Below are 19,072 nucleotides of genomic sequence, written 5' to 3' on the forward strand. Positions count from 1 at the left end.
TGCATATTTTACATCCACATGGAATATTCCTGTAATGTTACTGATGAGCAGTCTTTTGATCAATGTCTATTTAATAATTGAAACAATAAGTATGCAAGTCTTTTAGTATTATTATTTTAGTGCCAGAGCAGTCAGTACATCCAATTTCAGTATATAATTTTATTTTCAGAAACTTGAAAAAATGGAGACACAAACTGCCTCCCTGGAGAAAAATAGCTGACGACTGTGAAGAAACTAAGGCAGGAAATGAAGGAGAAGAATGTTTTGGTGAAAATAATAGAGAAGCAGATGGCATTAGTTGCAGCCCTGAAAGAAAAGATAACAAAGAAAATGAAGATTCAGTTGTTTTCTCAGAATTATCCTCTTCATTTTCTCTTGATGATAGCTATCCAGCTTACCTAGAAGATAATACTCAATGTAGATTTAATGGAACTTTATATAAAATGTCATTTGTAGTAAACACAGGAAGCTTTATGTACAAGTATAGAGCACTGCAGAGGGCCAGGGAGGTAAGTTTTAAGGTAGTTTGTTTATATCTGTCATCATCCAAACACACATGCTTTGATTATTTTTTAATAAATGGGGGTTTGTTATGTGTTGTGGCAAGGAATTCTCATACATGGCATCGCAGTGGCTCCTCTCCCTTCATTTAAATTTGTTGTATTTCATTTTTAGGGGGTGATGACAATGGCACTTTCTGAACACCCTGTATACAGAGAAAACCGGTGACACCTTTTCTATTCTGAATTGCCACATGACTATTTGAATTGCAAAGCTGGAGTCAACCAGCTTTGCAATTCAAAGAATGGCAAGATCTTCACCCTGTGATCCTCTTGCACTAGTTACATACAGGCAAGATTATAAAGAGAATTTTTATAGGTGGGACAAGGTTACTCACATTTCTATTCCACCCCTTCTCATCACTAAATTATTGGCCTATGAAATGCACTGTTTACATATTACTTATGTAAGCCTAGATATTCAAGATATCGGGAGTAATTCGTTATTTTTATTAGATAATGCAGTAGCTCTGCTCCCTACAACCACAGTAACTTGAAAAAGTGGAGACACCAGCATTAAGATAAAATGTTAACCTGTAGTGTTGGATTGTCCTAGTGGGTAACTCTATTTGCCTAAGAAATTAAAGTTTCAAATTTGAATGCTGCATCCGGTATGGGTGTTGCAATTATTCAATACTTTTATTATGAGGTGTAAATAGTGTGCTATGATTAGCAGTCAAATCTTTAAAAACTAAAACTACTGTGAACTAGTATTGAATGTCTTGCGAAATGAAATTTGATATGTTAAAAGTGCATAGTAGCAATGACATAACACTCTAGGAAATGTGGAAATTACTAATAGAGCAATATGTATAAATTTGGCACCTGGTTTAGTCCAGCCACCTATTTTCCCTCTGCCCATGTACAGTCAATTACACTCAGATAAATATTCAAAAACGTTCTGGGTTTTTGAATTCCACATATCAGGTTTTACTGTACCTAGATGCATGCAGTGATTTTTTTTTTTACGAGTCAGATTGTATATCGTTGCTTCACATATCTGAGTGAGATCTTAGCCGTGCTTACTGGAACTTGTTCTTTATTCCCTAAATAAAGATCAGTAAAACTGTGTAGAGCAATTCCTTTGACAGCACTGAAGATGACACATTCTTTGAAGAAAGTCAAAGATCAGATTACACGTCAATAATGATTAGTGTGACAGTAACCACAAGTAAAATCTTCATTCTTCAACTTAATGATTTTCTGTTTCAGATATGTACAATACTTGTTTTACCAAAAATTGTCTTCTAACACTTGCATTACTTCGTTGTTGCATGTGCTTATATGGTGCACAGGTTCCCACTGAAAAATGATCTTATAAGTGAAGGTCATTGCTGAAGTAGCACAAATGGCAATACATTATTTTCCAATTGTAAAAGTTTTCTAGTGGTACTGAGTAATCATTAAAAATATAGTAACAGCCGTTTTCAAGTATCATTTCTGTTCAGTTTCAGTAAATGACAACGACTGTATTCAGGTATGAATCAATTTCTACATATCAGGTTTTACTGTACTCCAGCTTTGCAATTCAGAATATAAAAGGTGTCACTGGTTTTCTCTGTATACAGGGTGTTCAAAAAGTGCCATTGTCAATCACCCCCTAAAAATGAAATGCAACAAATCTAAATTTTTGTTTGAAAATCCATACTGATATTTACCAATCCCCCCCCCACCCATCTTTGGCATAGTGATGTATTACAGTAAAAATACATTAAAAAATCACTGTTTACATTGTGACATTATTTAACTGACAGTAAGTTGTGAAGAAAACATGTCCAATATCCTTACATGAAAGATTATGAAAACAAAACCTCAGCAACATCTGTAAAGGCAAATATTAGGGTGCCCAAAAACCTCAGTTAAGTTGCTAACAGCTAGTCAAGGGCTATCGTGTGTGCGCGTGCACGTGGCAGGCTTTGATTATGTAACTAAGCCATTCTTTATTGGCTATATTACATATTGGCTTATCTCTAAATAATGCCGCAATATGGAAGAATGTTGAGAAAGAAACTGACAATCTTGAAAAATTCACTTTGAGAAGCAAAATGTAAACAACTCCCAATGAATTTCATACATATAGAACTGTGAATAATTTTATTAGTAATTTGGGATCTCTGGCTTAAAATCTCTCTCTACCACAATTTGTCAAATTCATCTGTTGCGTCTGTCGTTCTCCCATCTCCATCCACTCATCACTTGGAACTCTTTGACTTCCTCTCTTTGAAACTTGACTCTTTCCAGTCCAACTTTCCTAACAGTGAGATAATTTTCCTTGGTGATTTTAATGTTCACAACTCCAGTTGGCTCACATTTTCTAGTCACACAGACCCAGCTGGTTGGGGTACTGAGGCTTTTGCAATTACTAATGACCTCACACAGATTGTTCATTTACCTACCAGATTACCAGACAATCCTAAAATCTTCTGATGTCAGCATTTACTCGGATTGTGTCAGTGAAATTATTCTTATAGGAATGATCCTTTATTCCACACTCCATCTTAACAATCTCATCCTTTATCTAAATCCTGGGTTTCCAATAAATGTGCTAAGGCTGCCCAAGATAAGGATGCTGCATAATGTATTCAAATCTCCAGGTTCATTTTCTGCCAAGACAAAAGTTTGCATTACTTGTAAAGCAGTTATTAATCAGTCCAAACTATATTTTGAACAGTCATTTAAGAGTAGAAAACTTGCTTCTTGTCCAAATGGTAGTCTGCATTCTCGTCTCTTGCCAAAGCTATTGTTCCAACTTTTGCCCATCTGTATTCTCACCTCTGTCAAACCCAATGGTTCTACGCAGGGCTTAACAAGTCCAATCATGCCACTGGTGTATACAAGCATTCACACACAAGTAGCAATAACTCTGTTTGTGCACTTATCTAGACTCCAGCGGCTCACTGATGGCTAAAGCAAAATGAATACGAAGGTAACTCTGAAACTTTCCAGAAGAAGACATTTTGTGCAGCCAAGGAAGAACAGTTGGCATTTCCTTATCCATAGTTTTAGGGTTCTTGCATTGGTAGAGGGCACTAGGTAGAATTTTGTGAATTGTAAATAAAAAATTTTATTTTATGATTCAACAAAACACTACAGTCATAAAAGGCACCATGTTTAGGGGTCCTAGGCAATTGCTTTGTTTGCATTAGGGGCAAAGATAAGCACTGGGTTCTAATGCCACTACAGCCAAAGATAAAGCTGACCTGCTTTGATGCTTGTATTGATGACCTTGGTAAACCACCTCCTACCAGTACACTCCATTCAATGCTTCCTGTGGTTTTCCACCAGAAAGATTTTGAGCAAACAATCTTGATGCTAAGAATGCTCCAGATCCTGATGATATTTCTCCACTTCTTTTCCTGTGCTTACGAGCTTACTCCTGTTATGTGTCACCTTTTTTCACTCCTATTCCACAGGTGTTTTCCCTTCTGCTTGGAAATTTACATATCCAGCCAGTTCCAAAAAAAGGATGATAAATCCTTCCTATTTTATTGTCCCATTGCACTTACTTCTATTCTTTCTAAAGTAATGGAGAAATGTATTAACCACCAACTCAAACTTTCGATTTGATCAATGTTTGCCAGTATGGACTCTGTCAGTGTCAATCCACTGGTGATATACTGGCTTATGTTACTCATCTATGAACAAATTCAATGGAAAAGTTTGGTAAGCAGAACAAATGAAGTGTGTGATCCACTCCAACGGTTTCTGCTCTGTATACAGTTTACAAAAACACACAGGAAGAAAATCTATATAGTATTATTAAACGTGCGTATTCTTCATACTTTGGTATCAAGGTTGGTGATTAGAACAGAGCTTATATCCATGTATATGCTGTATTACTTGCATCACAAACCTGAAAATGTGGCTAACTGGGAAAAGTATGCCTTTTGCTCTTCCTGTAAGAACTGCACACCCACACTGATGATGATTATTTCTGCATGACAAAAATTATCAAGAATGCCCAGAAAAAGTAGCACAACATACATCAAATACCCTGTCAATATGACAATAAGGCCTGTTCCACAATGAAGAACTTCTGCTACTGGATCCCCCCCCCTTCCCAAAATCATGCAATAAACAAAGTAAAGATTCATATGTTGCAGATTTTGCTGAACTGTCAACTTTGATTTGTGATTTAAACTTATCTGAAGAGCAAGCAGAATGCCTTTGTTCTAGGTTACAACAGTGAAAGTTACTTGAAGAAGGAACTAAAATTATAATGTATCATTGTTTTTTTAATATATTTCATTGTGATAACTGTTTCTGTAAGGATGGTAGTGGTCTTCTGAATAAACTGAAGACCACTACCATCCTTACAGAAACAGTTAGTGGTCTTCAGTTTATTCAGAAGACCACTACCATCGTTACAGAAACAGTGGTCTTCTGAATAAACTGAGCACAATCCTAATGAATGGCATATGTTTGGCTAAACAATACAAATATAATCAGTCCTCTGCTTCATCATGTTTCTTTCAACCTGAAAGTAATAATCTTGAGTGTAATAAAGTTCCACGGCTTTGCTCAGAATGTCTGCAGTGACTTTAAGGTTCAATGGTCTACGGGGAGGTTCCCCCAAAATAGTTACTTCTACGTTTATTCAGCAGTAGGAATTTTTACGAGGGAGAAGTAATATAAAATATGGTCCACAGGTTGAATAATAATAATAAAAAAAGGTTCTTCCACCTTTTAGTATGAAGGTTAGGATAATGAAAAATTTAAGACTGCATGAAGAAAGAAATGGATTCTAATAACTAAGGAAAGTGTTTCCAAATTTCTATTGCAAAACTGAAAGGAGGAATTTTCATTGTGCCTCCTTGAAGTTGATGTATCTTTAGCATTAGCAGAGGCATATGATGCAAGAAAGCAAGCTTATTCAGCATCAGCCAAAAAAAAAAAAAAAAAGACACAACACTCCCATTTCACCCCTCCGTTCGTTCGAAATAGCTGTCCAGTTGAGCTTTAAATTTGTTTAGGCTATCAACTTCAACAACAAGTGATGGAAGTCGGTTCCACCAACCAACCACCCGCTGGCCAAAGGCAAATTTCCGCACATCTATCCGACATCCGTCCTTCCTCAATTTGAATTTATGCCCTCTGAGGTGATTATTCTGAGCAAGATGAAGAATCCCATTGGCATTGAGCATGCTCAAACCATTCAAAGCCTTATACACCTCTATCAGATCACCTCGCCGGTGCCTAGTCTCCAGACTCTGTAATTTGCAATACTTAAGCCTTTCTTCGTAAGAGCAACCCTTTGTTCCATTCACTAATCTTGTTGCCCTTCTCTGTACCCGTTCCAGCAGCTCTACATCCTTCTTGAAATGAGGCCTCCAGACCTGTATACAGTACTCAAGATGTGGCCTAACCATTGCCTTATACAAGAGAATAATCACCTCCTTATCCCTGCTAGAAAAATTCCTGTATATCATTGACAAGACACCATGAGCTACTCTTGCAGCTCGTCTGCACTGCTCAGAGAACTTCATATCTGCCTGCACAATTACCCCCAGGTCCTTTTCATTCTCCACCACTGTCAGTGTAGTACCGCAGAGTTGATACGTTGCTCTGGGGTTACTGTTTCCCATATGTAGTACTTTACATTTGTCAATATTAAACTTCATTTGCCACCTTTCAGCCCATCTGTTCAACCTTTCCAGATCCTGTTGCAGCAGCATAGCGTCAGTAGTGTCCTTAACAACCCTGCCAACCTTTGTATCATCTGCAAACTTGGACATTAAACATGATATCCCATCATCAATATCATTCATAAACACCGAAAACAACAACGGACCCAACACTGAACCCTGAGGAACTCCACTAATAACATTAGTCCACGTTGAGCAGTGTCCATTGATTACCACTCTCTGTCTTCTGCCACTCAACCATCCCCTTATCCATAGCAGCAATATCAAAAGCCTTTCTAAGATCCAAATATATAATATCAAAGTTATTCCCTGCATCCAGTTCTTTTGTGACTGCATCATAGTATCCAATCAAATTGGTCAGGCAAGACCTGCCCTTAACAAAACCATGCTGCGTCTGAGCTATAACTGAATTCTTGTCTAGATGATCCTGCAGTGCTTCTTTAACCAGTGCCTCCATTAATTTTGAACAGAAGTTCAACTCACAGGTCGATAATTACTTGTGTCAGCCTTTGATCCTCCTTTGTGAATTGGGGTCACATTTGCACATCTCCAGTCCATGGGTACCTCCCCTGAGTCCAAGGAAGCTCTCATAATTATGGCTAAGGGTTTGCTTACTTTCTTTGCTGCCTCCTTTAATATAACTGGATAGATCCCATCCACCCCAGGTGCCTTTTTTATGTTTATCCTCAACAATCTCTCCTCCACTTTCCTCTCAGTTATTACAAAATCATCCAGCTCACTGCCAATGTTTACTTTACCTACGTCATTCTCCTTCCTGAATAACTCCTTATGCGTGAATGTAGATGCAAAATACTCGTTTAGATTGTTAGCCACCTGAGCAGGATCCTCAACTGTTGAACCATCAATATCCAGTGGACCAATCTGATTCATCCCTTTCCTTCTTGAGTTTAAATAGGTAAAGAACTCTTTTCTGTTTTTCTTTGCATCCTTTGCCAAGGATTTTTCGTAGTCTGCCTTTGCCTGCCTAATCTCCTTTGTGACTTGGTTACAGACCAACTTATATCTATCATAGGCTTCCATGTCACCCATTAATTTGTACGTATCCCATGCATTTTTCTTCTCTTCCACATGTCTCATTAGTTCATCTGACAACCATTTAGGCCTGAACCTTGAACAATATTTCTTAGTTGGTATGTAAAGCCTGGTAGCCTCCAAGATTAGTTCCTTGAATGCTTCCCATTTTGAGTTTGCTGTTGGTAACATCATCAGTTGGTCCCACTGTATAGAATTTAAATACTGTCTCAGACCATCATAGTCGCCTTTACGAAAACAAAAACCCTTCCCTTTACCTCTGATGGTAGCTACCTCCTTGAGTAAATCCCACTTCAACACACTGTGATCACTGCCACCTAGTGGTTCATTTATCTGCAGATTCTTAATGCATGAAGAATCACTACTGATAATCAGATCAAGAGTATTGCTCCCTCTTGTTGCCTCACGAACATGCTGATGTAGAAAACAATCATCCAATAAATCCACAAAAACCTTGCTAGTGTGCGAGTGACCAACCCACAAATTCTAGTCAATATCTGGGAAATTAAAATCCCCCATTATAAGACTCTCTGATTTACTGGCCCCCTCTATTTCCCTGTACAATATCTTATTATACTCATCGGAGTCATTAGGCCTATAGCACACTCCTACTCTCAATTTTGATTTCCCTATGCTTATGTCACACCAACTGACTCGACACTGCCCTGTCCATCGATGTCGACTGGCTTCACTTCCTTGGACTTTGTGTTTCTTAACTAATAGCATAACCCCTCCTCGCCTGTCTATACACATTGTATTCCCCAAATTCCAGTTCCGCATTACTTATATCTGTGTGACACCACGTCTCTGATATCCCAACAATATCTGCCTTTGATGTTTTGAGCAATACCTCAAATTCATTTACCAAACTCCTAGCATTGGTGTACACGCAGGTATACATGCACCTGTTTCTATTCTTAGCTACCCTAACACAACCCATGTGTTTACTTGTATCACAATGACTCCCAGCAGTCTCTGAAATATCCTGCATCTTGTTTTTCAGGCTTCTGCTCATTTCAATAGAAGCAGTGCAAGAATCACTTCCACCTCTGCCAGTGGCTACTGTTAATCTATTAGTCCTTGTATCCCCCCCCCAACTAGCAGTTTTCCGACCCACCTAACACTGCCTCGACAGCATCAGCAAAAATTCTTGCACCATCTTAATGGTGATCATATAAAGCAGTCCTGCATAGATTCCTTGTAAGAAGGAAAGAAAATTATTATGAATCTGATGGAAATTTTACTGCAATGTTTTAAAGTTATGGGCTGGTGAATGCCCTCAAGTTCGTTTTTTTTTTTCCCTCAAATTTTGTAAAATGTGATGAACAGGAATGCTTACCTCATGACATTCATATTGGTACCAAAGTTGATGGGACTGCTGATTTCATAAGAGGGAAAACAAAATGGAGTATAAAGTAAAATTCTGAGTGGTAAACATTTCTAGGCAAATAGAATGTATGTAATACATTATGTTTGATTAAAGTATTTTAAAATGAATAAGGCTCTTTTTTAAGGCAGCATATTGTATGACATTTGAAATCAGTAGTTTTTTTTTTTTAGTGGAGACTCTTGTAATAGAGACAATTTTGGAATCAGTGGATCAATTTCCTTTCAAATCGGGAACTTTTGTAAGTGCATATCATATCACTATGAATAGGAAATATCAAAGTAACTCCTTTGATGAAGTAAGTGAGTGCATCAATGTCATGATGGGTGAGATTGGTGCACTTAGTAGTAGCAAACAGTTTCCTCAAAACTGTGTCCTACCTGTGCAAATATGCTTCTTGGTTTCCATATCACAGGGCCTTTCGCTCCAAATTTCATTGGCCATTTGAGTTTGTTAGCAACATCTTAGCTGAGAACTTAGTTTGCATGTTGCATAGATCAGGTGGGGACTGAGACTGAATTAAGTCTGAGATGGACCCCATTTTCCCCCGCCAGAGATTAGCTAACTGCAGCTGCAACTGAAGAGGTCTTTAAGAATTCCTAGTCCCCAACAGAATGATCTGAACCTAGACCTCTCCAAACAAATGGCCAGTCATGCAGGCTGGATGGTGGAAATGGAACACATATTCACCAGTTATGGAACTAAATTATTACAACCATGTTTTCCTTATGAAATTTCTTAAAATATTTTTATAAATTGATGATTGTATGGTCGAGACAACTTTGTGTATATATATTATGTACATTAACTATAACCATATTAATTGCAGGGTTCATAATTTTCTATGACAGTTACTGATCAATGTTTTCCAGGTTTTATTAGTGCTACATTTTTATTTTTGAAGATGTGTTTATTGATATTATTGCTCAGTATCTTTTCATTGTTCACATTTCTATTCACAGACTCATTATCACTTGTCACTGTTAATGTCCCAGAAGTTTTCAACTTGGCATAAAAGTTGGCTTGATGAGAATGTCACTCAAGGAATGTTAAAAGCTTGTCAAGACTGGTTATTGAGAGGGGATGGTTCTAAGTACAGAGTGATTTGCATTTCAGAGAACTGCTCTTCTAGGCCACCTTATGCACCATACACTCATTATAAAGTGATTAGACATAGGACATAAATTCTACTGAATTTGTAGTACATAAGAACCCCACTTATTTTTATAATGTAAAAAAGAAATTATCTGTAAATTATGTACATATCTGTTAATTTTTTAAGATGTAAGTACATTTAACTCTTTTGTATACAAATTTTGATGTGGGGAGGAATAATACTTTTCTTAATAAAAGCAGTGGACAAAATTATGCATATTTTCGATAACCTTTCAACAATTACACTCAAAGAATAAAATTCTGATTCCTACATTTAAAAATCTTTAAATGCATAAAATGTGTCCCAATTTCTACATCAGTGTGCAGTGGAATTCTTTGAAGTGTTCTTTTTCAGAAGTTTAGAATATCTTATGATGTAATAATAAATAGCTGCGAAGCTGCCTACAAAATATATTCATTCTCACTGCTGTAGTTCAAGTGATTAGATTTGGAAGGCAAGGCCCCAACTAAAATAAATCAGTTGTATGAAGAATAGGATTGAAAAGAATAATGACACCTTTAGGACTAGGAGACACCACAACTTCAGCGAGGTAATGACTGTAGGATATAGTTACTGCTTCTAAATTTGTTTATATTCTGAAAAATGAATATCATGAGTATTTAAAAAACATGTTCTACCTATGAAAGGCCATACCTGACTTGCCAGTAAATCCTAAAAAAAAAAAAGGGGGGGGGGGAACAAATTGTTTAAAGTCTGCCATTATAACATGAGTTCAAGTATACAGTGGTTATAAGTAATCCTGACAAATTAAGAACAGAAAAGCATAACACAAACTAAGCATTCATACTACATGGCAATTGATTTTAGTTTTTTTTTTTTTGGCCCAGGTCATTGTCTAAAGTCTTTGTACTTAAAGAACACAATATTATTATTATTTTTGAAATTTCTGAACACATGCACTTTTACAAGAGGATGACAGTGACTGCCCTAGGCTGTGCATAATACTGCTGCAATCAGAGTAATCTGAATTATCATTAATGTTGGCATGGGAGTGGTACTCGCTATGCATCATGGCAGTAAAAAAAAACTAAACAAATATAGAACAAAATCCTTCAGTAGAAGGATTTTGTTTTGAAGGGGATAGAGTTAATTTACATTCTACATAATGAATGAGCCAAGTATGTAAAATAATTCACACAAACGATACTGCTTCACAAATTTTATAATCATGACAACTTACTTTGAGTTATATGAAAAAATATATCAATAATCTTGGCAGTAAATCTTCCAAAATCTTAAACACCTTGTTAACTATCTCTTATTATGGATATCGACTGCTCTCAATAATAGTTTGCCTTAAAAAAGAATCTGTAAAAAAAAAAAATTAATATGTAAGTTAATTTCATATTTATCTCAGATAGGGTATTTTAAAGTTGTCATGCTTATACAGACCAGACAAAATTATTCACCTGTGTAATTTTTTCAATTAATAATGTGTAGTCCCTCCTTCAGCATGAATCACTTAATGAATTCTAATTGGCAAAGATTCATCTAGACCCCCCCCCCCCCTAAATAGTTTATACCAATATTAGGCCATTCTGAAAACAGCTGAGACAATAATTCGTTCAGCACTTCAGGTTTTTTGGATGCTGTTATTGTGTTTTCTGTTTAAGGTAGTACCACAATTTCTCTATAGTAATTAAATCTGGTGACTTGCCCAGCTAATTTAAATTCCCTATCACACCTTCCTGCCACTTTAAAACAGCAGAGGCCCTGAAGGACAGCTGTTGCCCTAGAAAAAGTTGAAAATAATCATTAGTGTCCCTCAAATGCTCAGCAAAAAGGTAGAACCCAATCATCCAAAATATATTTATATTTTCAGCCTGATTCATACTGGGTGGTATTTCAAATAGGGGAACCAGTTCATAATAGTTAAAGTATCCAAATTATCACTGATGCTTGTGCAACACCTTACACACAATCTGGATAAAATGCTTCACTTCTTCAAAGAACAATATCTTTGCAATAGTTTACAAATATTATTGATTCCTGGTGTCATTAATAATACACATAAGTGTATTATATCTGTGGAAGTGTGTTCAATGAGCTGATATCTGTGCTGTGTGGACTAAAAAACCCAAAAATAACTCTTGCAGGAAACCCTCCTATCAGCTAGCTACAGCCTTAATAAGAATTTGATCTTACATGCACCTAAATTAAATGAAACCAAGTCAGGTACTGGCTGGAAGTATTTATTCCTGGGGAAATAGATTCATTTGATTTTACATTCAGTATAGTTACTGATAATATCCTAATCTAGGTGTTTGTCTTCAATTTCCATGGATGAAGTTTGTATTTAAATGTTCAATATCGACCATACGATTTCAGATTTTTAAAAATTTACAATACTACAGATACTATTTTTTCAGATAAAATTAAACATTGTTAGTTTTATGTATAGGGATGATAGAATTCTCTCCTCAACAGGCTTAAATCTCAACACAAGTAACTAAAAAGAATAGCAACACAAAGGGTTGACAGATAAGATACAAGTTTGTACACAGACAAAAACAAACATATATACATACTTTCTCCTTATTGAAATACAAAACACTCTTGCCGCTGCAAATAATAGTGTCAATGCTGTAAAATACTTATGCATCCAATGAAGATGACATTTAACCTACAGCTAGCTGCACTGCAAAATGTGCAGGTGCCGCTTACACCAACACAGCTATAGCAAAGATCTAGAAGGATTAGAAATATGCAAGCTGTGTGTGTGTGGCAAAAGGGAGGGTCACCCCATAGAGTAAGAGATGGAAAATATGGTTCAGGCTAACACTGGAGGAAACTGTCAAAGTACAAATGGCACTGCCAGTGCTGTTTGTACTGTGTACCTGTATTAGTAGACTACTTAGCTGTTGCTGATTTGGTCTCTATTAGACTTATCAATTTATACCATAAAGTCTACTGATATTTCATACTAGAAGTGATGACCAACTCTTTTTTATATCTTTTTCTTATATACTGGTAGGGCCATTCTGACAATGGCAGCAAGAAATGGGAGAGCATCTTTCTTTCTTTTATTTTGCATTGCAATTGAGTTGGATATGGTGTTTAAAGGCATGAAACTGATGTGCTGAATCTTTGTAAGGCTGGATTATTAACAGTAATCTAGGTTTGAACATCTCTGCTAAATTTATAATAAACAATTAATAAATATATCACCAAAAAACTATCCTGATAGCATTGATGAATTAAAAAAAAAAAAGTTGCTTTTCATGAAACTTCTATAATGAACCCCTGAATGACGACTTTGCATAATAGGCCTCTCCACATGATGGAAACATGATTGCCAATTTTGGTCCAAGTGGTCTATGCAGCCAATCAGCAGCACCCATTCACAAGTCTTAGCACTTTGTTTTCATTGTTTGATATTCAGAGCTCTGTACTGCCAGACTTGGTCTTGTTAGTAGTAGTGGCAAATAATAATCTTTGTGCATAAAGATGCTGTGTACAATATACCCATCATGGCATTCTGCCAGGGGTCTCACATGGATATAAATATACAAAATAGTGATAATGAGTAACAGTGTATAATGCTAGTAACAAAATTACAATAATAAATCAATAAAATTAAAATCCATGATCAGATACCATGTGAGCCAGTTTTTCATACATCTAGATAAGGGGATACGTGGTTCACAGGTAGCGTGGCACCAACAGAGTTTTCCACAGCTCCCTGCTACTACTTTGGTAGGGAGCAGATCACATGCATGCAATAGAATCCTTCTCCTCTACTGCTTGTCACAGGCAAGCGACTGTATCCTTGTTAACATTTCTGTGGGCAGAAATCTCTCAGAGATGTGCAGTCTCCCATGGGTCGAGCACAGCTGAGGCATTTCTCTCGGCACAGGAAGAGGAATTCTCCAATGAATCACATCCCAGACATTGGGGGTGGAAATCTTTCCCCTGAGCATTTTTACAGTGAAAGTTGGGCATCTCTCTTCCATCTTTGCTGTCAATTGCTCCAACCCGAGAGCTGTAGTTTGCTGCTGTGGAGGTAACTGAAACTTCCATGTAGCCCATTTCGGTAACTAAAACTCAGCTTCATATGGTGGCTTTAGTGTAGTTTTGGTTGCAGAACCCCAAATTTCTACTCTGTAGAGGACACGTTGGAAAATGGCAGTCTATGTAATCTCTTGGTAATGCCTGGGTTCATGATATAGAGAAGATACTGTTTGCCATCCAGTGATTTCAACTCAATTGTAAGCGTAGAAGTTCAAGATGGTGGTTGAACCATAACTTGGTGTCTAAGATCACTGTGAGATCATGATGCTTTGCTACACTTTTTATGATTTTTTCTTCATGTGTAGGAAAAATGATTGTTGATTTGGGCTTCAATAAAAAGACCATCCCTGGGGACTTGTCTGATAGTTGAGTTAGTTTCCTAGTTCAGTGAGGCTGCTGTTGATTATATTTACCACATCTTGCACGTTATCTAAAGGCATTTATTGTGGTTAGCATCTTTAAATTATCTGCATATGATATGTTTTGCATCATAAAAATGATGCAAGACATATGGCAAGCTTCTACAGAATCAGTAAAAATAAATAAATAAAAACACCATTACCCACCTTATCTGCCCATCCCTTTGATGACATCAAACTGAAGCCCATACTGATTTATCATTTAGACATGCCCAAGATTTTTAAACAATCAGCAGGTTAACTGGGTTCATCTAAGCATCTGCCAGAAATCAAACCAAAAGGTGTGGGTCACAAGATTGTTTTTCAGAATGGGTGGCCAATGCCTTTTTCCTCCCTCAGTCAGGGCCTACCTAATCATGAACAAATTCCATTAAAGGCTCTCTTGTTGGACAATGTACCTTCTATGAACATAAGTTTACTAACAGTTTAACCTTGCAGTAGCTTTTTTCAAACTTCTGTTCTCGCCTCAAAACTACCACTCCTTTGATTCAGCCTATGAATCAAAAAGTCACTGCAAGTTTTAAGGGGGCCTGCATAAATGTTCTGCAAACAACTTCAATTGATGACAACCTGAAATTGAGGAACTTCCTGATCAAGCTATTCTACAAAATGTTTAATTTTGTAGAACAGAATTAATTCTATTCTACAATTTTTTTTTTATTTTGCCATGCATTATAATATCCTCCTTTATTTTGCCATGCATTAATATCCCTTTATTTTCTATGCTTCTGTCTATGCTCTTATATTTGGAATAGGTTTAACAAGTTTATAAAAATCAAAAGATTTAAAGAATGTTTTACAGGTAAAAATTCTGCAATTCCTATACCCGTATCTACACGTAATACAGGTTGACCTTCACTAATCCGGCAGCGTTGGGACCTGCAGGGTGCCGGATTAGTGAGTTTGCCAGATCACCAGTGGTTATATTAGCACATACAGTTTACCCAACAGCTAACCACCTCATCCTACCTTGACTGCAAAGCTAGTTTAAGAAAAAAATTTCCCAGGAGTCAAAAAATATTTAGCAAATAATTTGATTAGTAATTCTAAAATATTGTAATGTCAGTGTTGTTGTTTTTTTTTTTGTGTCATATATATGTGGCCGACCTAGCCCAGTAGGTTATTTTATTTCTTGAGAAGCCGCGTCAGCCATGTACGTGTGACGCTAGTAAGGTAGTTTGCGATTAGTTTATTGCATGTGCGGCAATAAAACTAACTGCGATAAAATAAACTCAAACGGCGCAATACGTTTGTCAGTATCGTTTGTGAAAACAAGTTCGTTAGCGCACTGTATTATCCATCATATTGTGTTGTGTTTTTACACAAGTTTGTACAAGTGTGTTGTAAAAAAAAAAAAAAAAAAAAAAACCTAAAAAGGAATGGCTAAAAGAAAATTATTAAAATAAGAGGAACTGAGAGAAATTGCTAGAATTTACAACTAAGCAGAGTTAAACTACTCACAGATACACCGCTGTAGAGTTTTTTTCAGAATTTTGACTATCTGTTATGGAGAATGTATGGAGTTTGCGCTTTACACCACGAGAAGCACTTCCTTTGTGCACTGGAACCATGGCTGGGGCTAAATGTGAGCAGGTTATAATAATAAATGCACAAAAACAAGTAGGAATAGCTTGCCAGTATTTAAGAGTTCACACCAACAGCTGATGCTGCAACCAACGCCATCAAAACAGTAGTGGCAGGTTGGTGTGCCGACTGTGGAAATTTGAAATTACGTTTGCAGAAGTTGTCCGAATTAGCAGTGGAACCGGATTACCAATGGTCGACCTGTATCTGCAATTCCTATACTCATATAGCACTGGTCCACAGATCACACTAGTTATGCAAAGGTCTAGGCTATATTTAATTTCCTGTCTACCCATTAGCTACATATAAAACCTATATGAGCTATTTGCAGTGCATACTGAAAGCAATTTTGTGAAATTTAAATGAATGGACAATACTAAAACAGTTCAAACATAGATGGCCTTCTTTCAAATTATGCTTTCACAGTATAACCTTGTACCACTGGTGGACAAGGTTATACTGTGATGTGGCATTCACATAAGCATCAGTTTCATAGGGTAGGCCATGCCGTCAGTGCAGTGCTACAGTTAAGCATTTAATTAAGCACTATCAAAATTAATTCATTTTACACATACAAACTGGAAAACAAAAATAAATTTAGCCACCTGCAAGAATTTTTTTGAATAAAAAGAAACTGGTTTTTGAAAGATAAAGTCAAAACTAAATTACCTGAAATTTGCTTCTATTTTTGACATATGCTGGCATTTGTTTGTTTGAAATAAAGCTTACATTACAGTGATAAAAAGATTAGTTCATCTGTATGCAGAAATACTTCACAAAATAAGTTGTTTGTTTGTTTGTTATTTGGTTTTTAGGAGCATTAGCAACTAAGGCCATATTGCTCCGGGGATATGCGGTGGTCATTCCCTGACCTTTACCCTCCGTATTTGGTGGTGACGGGCTTGAACCCCGGTCTAATCAAGAAGCGTATGCTATGCACTGCTGCTCCTTCCCACCTGGCTACGGAGGCGCCCTCACAAAATAAGAAATTAATATTAATGTACAATCATTAATAATATAAAACCATTTACAGCTTTGAACAAAATATAATAAAATATGGATAATAACATAAAAATTGACAGGCTAAATAATCTCCATTAAACTTAATGAAACAAAACAGGTTAATGGCAGTATATACAGTGGCAGCCACAAATTGCATCACACTCTTAAAGTTTAATAATTCCTCTATAGATAAAATTATGTTATCTCAAGACACTTAAAAAAGCCTGTAAAATTAGTGATACTGCATCATCTTGTTTATAAAAACATCCATCTGCTGCTATGTGTTCACTTCCTGTTCAGCAGTGGTATCACATACTCTCAGTTAACTCCAAGGAAGAAAAGCATAATTATTGCTCTTGATAGGAAGGGCTTTTCTAGTCCACACATAGCTGCAAAAGTTGGATGTAACCCATCTGCTGTGTTAAGGTTACTTATAAAGAAACAAGAGTGGAGATGTCAGAACAAAAATCTGGAACCAGACAAATGGAAAAGTACTGCAGCAGTACAGAGTTTTGAAGTTATGCCTGTGATCATCATGCAGGTTCCACAGACCAAAAATCTACATAAGAACATACTGGAGTAATTGCAAATGATAGATTGTCCAGACAATTTCCGACCACTCAAAGACTCTTGTTGAGTGGTCAGAAATGATATCGTGGTAACGATATCATTACCGAAGGCCCTTATTGACAAAATCCATGAGGGGGGAAAAATTACTAACCTAGGCTAAAGAACATGCTAATCGGACAATTTAGCAATAGGAATCTAATATTCTATGATGGATCCAAATTTCACCTACATGGATCAGGTGGTAAACGCTACATTCAGCATAGATCTAACAAAGCTCATCACCCAGACTTTATTTAAATCAACAATAAAGCTTCCACTGGGCCAGATGGTGTGGAGATGAATAAAGAGCAAAGGATTGAGTAAAATACATTTTGTAAGTAGTACAGTTAATGGTGCCTACTACACAAAAATTTTAAAGGAGACTTATCAGAGACCTCTTTCAAGGACTATAAAATTGTGTTTTCCAACATGAGACTCTGCCTTTCCACACTGCACATAAGGTTAGTACAATATTACATAATTTTTCAAACACTGACTGTTTTATCAGATCTTTAGGTGAAGTTCATTCAAGACTAATATCCAATCCTTACCGTGAACAGGAAATAGGATTGATTTGAACTTGACTGAAAATTTCTGGAGTGTTTAGGGATAGAAAATTGCTGCTAAAAGGCCATTAAGCAAGATAACATGGCAAAAATACGTTATTCATGAAAGCAATTATATCAAGAATCTGATACACACCGCAAGCAACAGGTGCAAAGAGATTATTAAAGCTCATGATGGGCCAACAAAATACTAATATCTGTTACAGAAGACCCATTAGTACCACAACCGTATTTGTTTGCTGCTGGTATTTTTTTCCCTAATTTCAAATATTATTGGTCACAACAGAAAGACAAGTATATTTCTGTGATTATTTGTAAATAAATCATGTCTAAATAGTTTTTTTCTTATCAATAAAATGCATAATCATTTTACTTCAGTGTATAATAAATTTGAGGCTATAGGTGCAATTATTTCAAGTGCAATGAAAATTTAGAGTAATACAATTTACGTGGGTGGGTGGGGGTGTGTGTGTGTGTGTGTGTGTGTGTGGTTATTTTACCACATCAAGAGTGCTTCAGGAACAAATTTTGGGAAACAAAAATATCAACCATATGAAGATACAGGATGCTGAAGAACAGGTTGTTCTAAGAAGAGGCAAGGAAAACATATATTCAAGACAAGAATCTGCATGAGGAATGTGCCAAGAATAAGAGAAGAGCAAGGAGAATCAATAAAATGGACTAAGTTATAAATAAAACAGCTGAAGATTATGTCATAGACTAAGAAGAATTAAACATAAACAATATTGAATAAACAATTGTAATCTCTGTGATGGAACTCAATGTTTCTTGAAACAAATTTAATTTGAGTATACAATCAGCTACAGCTTCACTATTCAAAAGCAGAAATAGTGCATTTAATGAAATCAAGAAGAAGAAAGGCTTTGGGAACAATGTTATTTATATGAGCCAATGGATGAAGATCATGATGCAGCTTTTTTGTTGCTTTTAACTCTGTAATATTCATATATTTTAATTTTGCCTTTTTTTTTTATCCCTTTTAACTCCATAGTTGTCGGTATTTCTTTTTAATTAAATATACAGTGTTATCTTGTGTTT

General features: G+C 36.3%; 2 protein-coding genes across 8 annotated transcripts in view; one reads left to right on the top strand and one right to left on the bottom strand.

Moving 5' to 3' along the window:
* The window catches only part of LOC150074896 (paired amphipathic helix protein Sin3a-like), a 285,756-nt gene extending 275,899 nt beyond the window's left edge, over nt 1–9,857 (top strand). For all 6 annotated transcript variants that reach the window (XM_090389366.1, XM_090389363.1, XM_090389365.1 and 3 more), the window contains exons 21-22: nt 170–509; nt 9,608–9,857. In XM_090389366.1, coding sequence (XP_090245492.1) covers nt 170–509; nt 9,608–9,829 — 562 coding nt within the window. In that variant the 3' untranslated portion in view covers nt 9,830–9,857. The remainder of the gene's footprint in view (nt 1–169; nt 510–9,607) is intronic.
* The window catches only part of boca (LDLR chaperone boca), an 84,967-nt gene continuing 66,182 nt past the window's right edge, over nt 288–19,072 (bottom strand). For both annotated transcript variants that reach the window (XM_090389368.1, XM_090389367.1), the window contains exons 6-7: nt 11,003–11,130; nt 288–398 (exon numbers count right to left, since the gene is read on the bottom strand). The gene's annotated coding sequence lies outside the window, so the exon portion shown is untranslated. The remainder of the gene's footprint in view (nt 399–11,002; nt 11,131–19,072) is intronic.

This window comes from Mastigoproctus giganteus, unplaced genomic scaffold (assembly GCF_048544385.1).
Source record: "Mastigoproctus giganteus isolate SK-2022 unplaced genomic scaffold, ASM4854438v1 scaffold_15, whole genome shotgun sequence".
Classification (NCBI taxonomy): domain Eukaryota; kingdom Metazoa; phylum Arthropoda; class Arachnida; order Uropygi; family Thelyphonidae; genus Mastigoproctus; species Mastigoproctus giganteus.